Source organism: Suricata suricatta, chromosome 12 (assembly GCF_006229205.1).
Source record: "Suricata suricatta isolate VVHF042 chromosome 12, meerkat_22Aug2017_6uvM2_HiC, whole genome shotgun sequence".
NCBI lineage: Eukaryota > Metazoa > Chordata > Mammalia > Carnivora > Herpestidae > Suricata > Suricata suricatta.
The window spans coordinates 3218635-3228486 of NC_043711.1; the positions used below are offsets into that span (position 1 = coordinate 3218635).

The window sequence follows — 9852 nt, forward strand, 5'->3', positions numbered from 1 at the left end:
GAGCCGCAAGAGGCTGTAGGCAGAGATCAGAACCTGACTGGGTGCTCACGGGCGCCCTCTGGTGGTTGCTTCAAAGAGAACAGACATTGGGGGCCAGGGTGGAGGCCACTGCACTGGTCCAGGCTGCAGCAGATTCGAGGGGGCCCTGGTGGCAGGGGTGACATGGTACTGAGGGACAGACTCCAGGTGGCTGCAAAGAGGGGGGAGGCCCGCTGGAGGGAGGGGCCCAGGCTGCACTCACCCAGCTCAGCGTCCGTCAGGGGCAGGTGGTTGTCCATCCACTCCTCGGACTTGCCCAGCATCGTGTCCACCCCGCTCAGCACCATCTGGCCCACCCGGGAGCCCATGACCGTCTGGACACCGCTGGCCACCACAGACTTGGTGGCGTCCACACCAGTTTGCACAGCGCCCCGGGTCACATCGACCACCTCGGTCACTCGGGTGGCCACTGTGTCCCTGGCGCTGGACACCGTGTTGGACACGGCTTCTCGGGCCCCCGACACCGTGGACGAGACGAGTCCCTTGGTGTCTGCCAGCACCTGCAACACAGCACCGCGTCAGCACTCCGCCTCCCTCCACACGGGGGGGGCCCCGTGCCCCGCCCCAGCCTCCCAGGGGCCGGAGGGAGGAGTCCCAGCTCCTGGGTGAACCCAAAGGATCAACTCTGAGTCTGGCAATGAAGGCCCTGAGCTCTGGAGCCTGCATTGAATCCTGATTTGATATGTCCTCGCTGTGTTGCCTCGGGTAACTCACTCTACCTCTCTGTGCTTGTTTCTTCATCCACAGTGTGGTGGGCCCAGTGTATCCTAATCCCAACGACCTCAGAATGTGATTATTTAACGAGGTAATTAAGGGGGCACCTGGGGGGCTCAATCAGCTAAGTGTCCAGCTCTGCCTCAGGTCATGATCTCATGGTTCGTGGGTTCCAGCCCACGTCGGGCTCTGTCTGTGCTGACAGCTCGGAGCCTGGCGCTGCTTCGGATTCGGTGTCTCCCTCTCTCTCTGCCCCTCCCCTGCTCGTGTATCCTGGGAGGAGAAGCAGCCCCAGCACGCAGTTCATGGATCAACACGCACTGATCTTCTGGAATCTAAGTCTTTAAGCAGATCCCTCTGCACGGGGCTCTCTGGACAGTTAACCACCAGCCACTCCTACTCTTGCACGTTGGCATCCCGCCAAACACCTAGACCTCTTGTGTCCACGGAATTAGTTTGTTTTTTTTGAGGTCTGGTTTTGAGACAGAGCATGAGTGGGGGAGGGGCAGAGAGAGAAGGAGACACAGAATCGGAAGCAGGCTCCAGGCTCTGAGCTGTCAGCACAAAGCCCGTTGCGGGGCTCAAACCCACAAACCGTGAGATCATGACCTGAGCTGAGTTGGGACGCTTAACTTAGTCACCCAGATGCCCCGGAATTAGTTTCTTATGGGTGGGGAAAGGTGCCCACTGTGGCGGTCACGTAGATCACACCAGCCCAAGTTCAAATTCCAGCTGTGACAACACCTTGTCCCATAGAACCGGGGAACCTACCTCTTCCTGGTGTGTATGCGTATGTGTGTGTGTGCGTGCGTGCGTGTGTGTGTGTGTGTGTGTGTGTGTGTGTGTTAGGAAGGGACCTCATAGTCTGGATACTGCTGTGCCTCTAAGTCAAGGGCTTGGGAGGGGCTGTTGGATGACCTTGTAGAATGTCACCCTGAGCTCATCCCTTCTATAAACGGAAGGAATGTTGGCCTCATGTGGCATCAGCAGGAGAACACAAGGGCCAAGCCCTAGGAAGGCAGGCATTCCTCCGTGATCTGGGCGATTTCCACCTTCAAGCCTGCTCATGGCCTTTGCCTGTGACACACAGATTCAACCCCTCCCTGGCTGCGCTGGGTTCTGGGTAAAGGGGGTGGAGCCTGCCTCAGGGGAACCTGGCGTACTGCAGCCTCCGGCCGGCAGGAGGCGCTCCATAGCGAGGTGCACAAGCTTCCTATGGAAGCAGGTGACCTCAGCGCAGAGCGTAGGACAACTGGCGGTGGTGGGCTTGCACCGCTGCCCCACCAGGGACCACGGAGTCCCATGAGAGAAACCGAGGACAGGCAGACCTGAGCATGGCAGTCTGTCCCACACGGCAAAGGTGGAGACTAAGCCGCTACTATGTGCCAGGCTGTACGAGGGGCACCAGACAGAGCAACAAGCAGTCCGTGCCCTTGCCCCGCTTGGGGAGACGGAGCAGCAGCCAAAAAGCCCTTCAGGTGGCGGGGAACGTGCAAGCTAACACCCCGCGGACTCATGATTCACAGTTGCCAAAAGGTGGAAGCGACCCACTGACGGATGAAAAACCAAATAATCGTGGTGCCTTCATACGCGGGAATGTCGTTCGGCGTTAAAGAGGAAAGACATCCTGGGGTGCCTGGGTGGCTCAGTTGCTTAAGCGTGCGACTTCGACTCAGGTCATGATCTCACGGTTTTTGAGTTTGAGTCCCGTGTCGGGCTCTGTGCTGACAGCTCTGGGCCTGGAACCCGATTCAGATTCTGTGTCTCCCTCTCTCTCTCTGCCCCTCGCCTGCTCATGCTCCCTCTCAACAATAAACATTTAAAAAAAAAAAAAAAGCAGAAAGACGTCCTGCCACCTGCCACCTCGTGGACGGACCTGTGCGCAGTGACAGAAGCCAGACACAGAAGGACACGTCCTGCGTGACCCCGCTCACAGGGCTCCCTAGAAGAGTCCCGTCCACAGAGACAGAGAATGGATGGTGGGAGCCAGGGGTGGGGCCAGGGGGCTGGGAGTCCGTGCTTCGTGGGGACAGAGTCTCGGTCTGAGGAGATGGAAGCTTCTGGAGACGAATGGGGAGGGCCGCTGCACAACAGTGTGAGTGTGCTTGACACGGCTGAGCTGTGGGTTTACAAATGGCTAAAGAAAATAAATTTTATGTTGTAAAAAACTAATGTCCACAAACCTCCACAGCAGTATTACAATAGCCAAGACATAGGAACGACCTAAATGTCCGTAACAAATAGATGAACATGACGTGTCCACGGCGCAGACCCATATCCCTCAAGGGCATCTGCTGCGCACGCGCACAACCCTCAGGTGCATCTACCGCGCATGCGCACGTCCACAGATGACCGTGTCCACCGCACGCGCACACATCCCTCGGATGCGTCCACTGCGCAGGCGCACATCCACAGAGGACCGTGTCCAGCGCGCACGCGCATATCCCTCGGCTGCGAGCAGGAGCGAGGTGCCCGCCCCCGCCGCCCCGCGGACGGACCCTGAACACACGATGCTCCAGGAGGGAACCGGACACGAGAGGCCCCCACGGGGTATGAGTCCACGTGAGTGAAACATCTAGAACAGCCTCATCCACAGACAGGAAGGGGCTGGCGGGCGCCGGGGCGCCGGCAGGAAGGAGAGTAACAGATAAGGGATGTGAGGTTTCTCTCTGGGTGAAAAGTGTTCAAAACCGGTGGCGCCGGTTCCATGGTGCGAACACACTAGAACCAGTGGACCGGAGCCCTTAAAGGAGCTCGTTGTGCGGCGTGGGGCTTCGAGCTCGGGAAAGCGGCGCTCGTGCACCAGAACGACGCCGGCTGCTGGCCACCTGCAGCTCTTTCCATTTAAAATTAGTAATTGAGTGTCCCAGTCACGCCAGCCACATTCCAAGGGCTCGGGAGCCTCAGGCAGCTGGCGGTTTCCACACCAGCCAGTGCAGAGAACGAACGTGTCCACCAGAGATAGTTCTGGACAGAGCTGAGCTAGAGGGACCTTCTTTGAGAGAGAAGGGAAGGCCTCTGAAGAGGTGGGCTTAGAACAGAGACCTGAAAGACTGGTTCATGGAAAAGGAAGTGCACATGCAAAGGTCCTGGGGTAGGACTGCGAAGGATGTGTTCACGGTCTTTGCTTCCCCCCTGCCCCCAGCTCTCCCTTGAATGAAAGTTCCGTAAGGGCAAACACTTGTCTATCACTGCGTCCGGTGCCCACGGGTGCTGATGGTGCGGAACACTGAGTAGGAAGGCTGGGAGGGGGGAGGGGGGGCAGCGCGTGGGCAGCCTCGGCTTTTGCCCCAGGCAAGGGGAGAGGGTTCTGAATGGAGATGGCTAGTGTTCAGAGCCTTCCTCCAAACTGCCAGGTGAGGGGGGCAGACCGAAGAGGGGTCAGGGAGGAAGTGGTCACGTGCGCCTATTCTAGCCCCGATGGGACCACAAGCTCAGTGCCCCAGGGGGCCGCCTCGGGGCTGAGCCCGCGCCCCCCCGCTGGTGGAGGTAGGTACCTTCTCCGTGTGCTGCTGCAAGATGGGCAGATTCTCCTCCAGCTTGTCCAGCCCCCTGTGGGCATACTCGCTGGCCGATGTGACTGCAAGGGACGGGGCGAGACAGAAATCGCCGGTTAGGGCCCGAACTCGCCCCTCAGGGGTCTGGGCCAGGGGCGGGGCAGACTCCCCCACCCACCCCCAAACAGCCAAGAGGTGGGTGCTGCACCCCCTCGCTTACTCTGGGGCTCCAGCTTGGAGAGGATGGGCTGGGCCCCGCTGACGGCGGCCGCCGTGAGGGTCTTCACGCCCTTCTCGGCCGCGTCGCAGACGGTCTTGACATGGGGGTGGCTCTCCTTGGTGGAGGCGTAGGCGGCCGACACCATGTTGCAGGTGGAGCTGATGAGGGGCATGCCGGCCACGCGGTCCACCACGCTCGGCTGCGGGGACACACAGGTCAGGGGGCTGGGCCTGCAACTCGGGGTGCCCTGCAGTCCAGTTCCCTCCCGGCCAGGAGACGGCCCGCCGCGACCGCCTTGGGTCCAGGTGGTCGCACAAGCCAGGGCTTGGGGGTTCCGTGCGGCGCTTCCTTTTTCTTAGCCCTGACCCTCAGCTGTTGGAACGTGCACTTGACACCGTGCCGTGTGCCAGGCAGTGACAAGAGACAGGAGCCCTACACCCAGGTCTGCAAACTACACCCATGGGGCGCCCACACCTGATTTCCTTTTTTTGCATTCTTCATTTTTGAGAGGGAGACAGAGACAGAACACCAGCAGGGGAGGAACAGAGAGGAAGACGCAGAATCCGAAACAGGCTCCAGGCTCTGAGCTGTCAGCACCAAGCCCAATGCCGGGCTTGAACTCACTAACCCCGAGATCATGACCTGAGCCGAAGTCCGATGCTTAACCGAATGAGCCCCCCCAGACGCCCCGTGATTTTCTTATTATCTGGGTTTTTTTTAGCTCTGTTGAGATAGTTCACACACCATTAATACCACCATTTAAAAACACACAATTTAAACAAATGTCTTTAAAAAGCACCGTTCTGAGGGGTTTTGTTTTCACAAGGTTGTGCGGCCATCACGGCTGATTCTAGAACTTTGTCATCACTCCTTGTTCCCCCCACCTTAGCACCCAGGAATCCACTTCCCAGCGGTGGACGAGCCTGTTCTGGAAGGTTCACGCATGTGGACTCCCACCCCATGGGGCCCCTCGGGTCTGGGTCCCTCCCTGAGCGTCCTGTGCTCAGGGTCTGGGCTCCATATGGTAGCACATAACCCAGTTTTTTTTTTAATTTTTAAAAAAACTTTATTTTGAGAGAGAGAGAGAACAGGGGCAGAGAGGGAGGGATACACAGAATCCGAAGCAGATTCCAGGCTCTGAGCTGGCAGCACAGAGCTCTACAGGGGCTTGAACCCACTAACCGTGAGCTGAAGTCATGTAAATGAACAGGGGCGTGGCTGTGTGTCAATTAAAACTTTATTTACAAAACCAGCCGCAATGGAGTATTAGCCAGATGAAAGAATGAAGCACAGACACCTGCCACCACGTGATGGACCTGGAGGACACATGCGCAGTGACAGAAGCCAGAAAGAAGGACACGTCCCGCATGACCCCACTCACAGGGGTCCCTGGAGGCATCCCGTTCACAGAGACAGAGAGTAGATGGTGGGAGCCAGGGGTGGAGTGGGGGGGGGGGGTCAGTGCTTCATGGGGACGGAGTCTCAGTCTGGGGAGATGGAAGGTTCTAGAGATGGATAGTGTGTGTGGGCGGCTGCAGGACAGTGTGAGTGTGTTTGACGCCCCTGAGCTGTGTGCTTAGAAACCGTGAAGATGAGGGGAGCCTGAGTGGCTCAGAGGGTTGGACAGGGGACTTCAGCTCACGTCATCGCCTCACAGTCCATGGGTTGGAGCCCGCACGGGGCTCGAAGCCTGCAGCTACTTCAGGTTGTGTCTCCCTCTCTCTCTGACCCTCCCCTGCCCATGCTCCGTCTCTCAAAACTGAATAACAAAAAAGGATCACAACTGTCCCGCACCCTTGGGGACGTCATGTAAATGGCTCCGGACATTACGGTGAATGGGAAAGCGTGAGCACGGGAGCTGCCACATGCCCTCACCGCCGCGCGCGCGCGCGTGTGTGTGTGTGTGTGTGTGTGTGCGCGCGCGCGCAAAGGAACCAACCCACGACCCCAGCGGCGGGATTCACGACTGAAGGGGGGGGTGCGCGGTCCGAACCACGCGCCTTAAAAAGGAAGGGGGCGCCCGGGGGCCGCGCGGTGAAGCGCCGATCCTTGGTGTGGGCTCAGCTCGTGCTCTCGCGGTTTGCGGGTTCGAGCCCGGGACTCACTCTGTCCTTATGGTGTGGAGCCTGCCTCCCCGCAAAACCTTTTTTTTTTTTTTTTTTAAGGAAAGGAAGGAAATCAAAAAGACAAATCGTGCCGATTTCACTACTGAGGTATTTACGTGGAAGGTTCTACTTTTATGAAAGTGAATTTATGTTCCCACGTCTATGAAGTGTCCAGAATGGGCAAACTCGGATTAGCGGGTGCCAGGGGCTGGGGCGGGGAGGGACCGGGCCTGACCGGGAGTGGGGGTGGGGGGGGGGGGGTTTTCCATCCGGGGTCAGGAGAAGCTTCCGGAACTAAAGGGCGGCAGCGTGTGGACGTCGCAAATGTACTTAATGCCGCCAAACCGCGTACACTTGAAAACCGTATTCTCGCGGTGTTTCACGTCGGTTTTAAGAAAGGAATGGCGCCCCCACGCCCCGCTTCCACGTGGGCACGAAGGGGGCTGGGTCTAGGGTTCCTTTTAGAGGGCGCGCCCGGAACAGGCAAAGCCAGGCCCACGGGCGGCTTCTGGGGGCGGTTTCCCACCCCCCGCCCCCCAATTCCCGGCTCTGCCCACCCCACCCGCGAGACACGGTTCGGGGTTCACTGGTGGGCTCTCCCCACCCGCACCCCGATCTCTGTTGACCCCTTGTGCTGCCAGCAGGGCCCGCACCTCCCTCACCTGCAGGACCGGTTCTCCCGCCGTCGCAGTCACCGGGCTGCTGGCGGCGCCTTCCGTCCCGTCGTGAGACATTTCTCAGAAACAGGCACTGCGGGCGGACGGCGGGTTAGTCAGGGTACAGCGCGCCGTGTCCCCCTCCCCCAGGAGGAAGTGCCCTGCGAACCCCCCCCCCATTTCTTAGAGCCCTGCCTCTCATTCCGCTGCACCTGCGGGGCTGCTTTCAGGGCCAAATCCAAGGGCTCCACTTTATCAATACTTTGGGGAAGCACCTATGGTGCAAAACCTCAGGGACAGCCATTCGTCGCGGCCGCCTGCTTTCCAGAGCCGCCATCGTCCCTGTGACCCAGAAACCTTCAGGGGCTGGTCCCACGCCCACACCGCCGTGAGGCCACGGGGTACTCGGGTCGGCCACAACAGGACACTGGAAACAGCCCAGTTCCCTAGTGCCAGGGGCCGTGGGAGAACAAGGGCACAGCCCAGCGGAGCGGCCACAGAGCCGTGCGTGGACCTGACGGCCCGACATCTTCGCGGCAGGAGGTGTGGATGGGGCAGGAGGACATTCGCCGGAACGGAACCTTCAGACACAAGAACTGCGGGCAGTGGCCACCTTTCAGGAGAGATCAGGTGGCTGGGGCCGGCCTCGGACTTCTGAGCCAGGTGGATAATATTACCAGTTCAAAAAACAAAAAAACTAAGCATTAAAAAAAGAAAATGGGGGGCGCCCAGGTGGCTCCGTGGGTTGTGCATCCAACTTTGGCTGCGGCGGCTAGCTCAGAGTTCACCAGACCTGTCAGCACAGAGCCCGCTTCGGATCCTCTGTGCCCCTCTCTACCCCTCCCCCACCTGGGCTCTTTCAAAAATAAACATTAAAAAAAACCAAACAACTCCACAGACTGCATTAAAGAGACCAACCAAGTCAGGCTCAGGAGAGAGGGCAGGGCCGGGAGGCTCCCCAGGGGAATCTAATGCCCACGCTTGCAAGGTACAATGGGAGCCACAGGTGTGCCCCGTTTTCCTGGCCAGGTGAGAGGAGGGGGGAAAACCCGCACCAGACTAGGTGCCAAGAGCCCCAGCTGGGCCCCGTGTGATCCTTGGTTGAGCAAGGGGCCGCCTCTGGCCCGGCCTCAGGCCTCTGCCCTGCAAAACGGAGCCAAAGGCAGAACGTGGCTTCGATGCCGGTTCCTCTGGTATTTCTGCGATGAGTCCCCGACCTTGATTCTGGACATTTCCATCTAGAGGAAGGGGGCCCAGCTGCCGCACTGCCCCGCCCCCAGGCAGAAGCCAGCAAACTGAAGTCCCAAGAGCACCTGTTCTGGAGGCCAAGCCAGTTGCTTTGCAACTCGCTAGCAGTGGGAGCTGGGGAAAGCAGCAGCCCCTCTCAGAGCCTTGCTTGGCCCATCTGTAAAATGGGGATAAGCATTCCCAGTGCAGAGTCCCCGCAGATTGGCAGAATGACTGCACATGTGGCCCTTAGCTCAGTACCTAGCACATAGTAGGTGGTCAGTACACAGAACCATCTCACACACATGCGAAGCCAGTTAGGGACGAGCTTCTGCTTGTTATTAAGGTTCCCAGCTGGGAAGCGGGGCGAGCAGGCCACCGGCCCCTGGTGATCATCAGGAGTTCAGCTACTCCCCCACCTCCCTGGCGTCTGAGCTCACCTGGGCACCCTGGAGGGCCATTCTCCCATTCCCTTTGCCCATGACACTCCCCCCCCCCAGCGGGTTTAACCAAGGGCGGCCACTGCAGAGGTCAGTGCCCCCCCCCCCGAAAGTCCTTGGGGTCTGTAACCGGTCCGCCGCCAGCTCCAGCGACCAGGGCACGCTAAGATACAACTTCCAAAGTTCCCAGACGCCAAGGTCCCAGGCCCGGCCCTTGGACTCAACCCTGACAGAGGTCCCAAGGACTCAGATAAGGGGGGGAGGCCTTCCCAGCGCCTGGAGCCATCCACTGACCACACCCACCCAATGGGGGGGCGGGTCCGCGCGCGAGCCCTTCAGGGTCATCTGACCCACCAGAAACCACGGTGAGGGAGGAGCTAACCCCCCAGTCGTCAAATTTGCTAGGCAGAAAGACAGCCCCCTGGTTGGGGGTGGGGATGAGAAGGGGTAGGGGCGCCCTGAAGACCCGGGGAGGGCCGACTTCCTGTGTAGGACAGGCGGCGCTGCTCGCCTCCAAGCTGCGTTTGCAAAGCAAGCACACTTTTTTTGATTTAGAGAGGAATGTGTTTTATATTGGGGACCTTACCCCCTCCCCCGCCTTGACACTGTCACTTCTAGGGGGCTCCTTCGCGCCTCCCCCCCCCCAAAAAGTCTCAGGAAGTAAGAGAGTTTGAAAGTCTGACTCTATTCCGGAAACTGGGTTTTTCTGAATAGAGGGTGGGACTGTGAAAGAGACCAGAGAAAGCTCAGCCCGGGCTGGGGACCCCTCCACAGGCCGAAGAGACCAGCCGGGTCCCCAGGAAGGTCTTCCCCGCTCCTTCCTCCCCTGGGACGCCCCGGGACTCGGCGAAACTCGCCTCCCACCTCTGTGGGCCCCCCACCCCCGTCCCCGCCTCTCACCGCGGTCAGCGGGACGTGCAGGGCGCGACGGCCAGCTCGGTAACTGTGTTGGGC

The 9852-nt window shown here is 59.5% G+C and overlaps 1 protein-coding gene across 4 annotated transcripts in view; it reads right to left on the minus strand.

The window, feature by feature from the left end:
- PLIN3 (perilipin 3) overlaps positions 1–9852 on the minus strand; it is a 24582-nt gene extending 14730 nt beyond the window's left edge. For all 4 annotated transcript variants that reach the window (XM_029917181.1, XM_029917180.1, XM_029917179.1 and 1 more), the window contains exons 1-5: positions 9799–9852; positions 7238–7325; positions 4471–4669; positions 4251–4333; positions 242–539 (exon numbers count right to left, since the gene is read on the minus strand). In XM_029917181.1, the coding sequence (XP_029773041.1) occupies positions 242–539; positions 4251–4333; positions 4471–4669; positions 7238–7309 (652 nt within the window). In that variant the 5' untranslated portion in view covers positions 7310–7325; positions 9799–9852. The remainder of the gene's footprint in view (positions 1–241; positions 540–4250; positions 4334–4470; positions 4670–7237; positions 7326–9798) is intronic.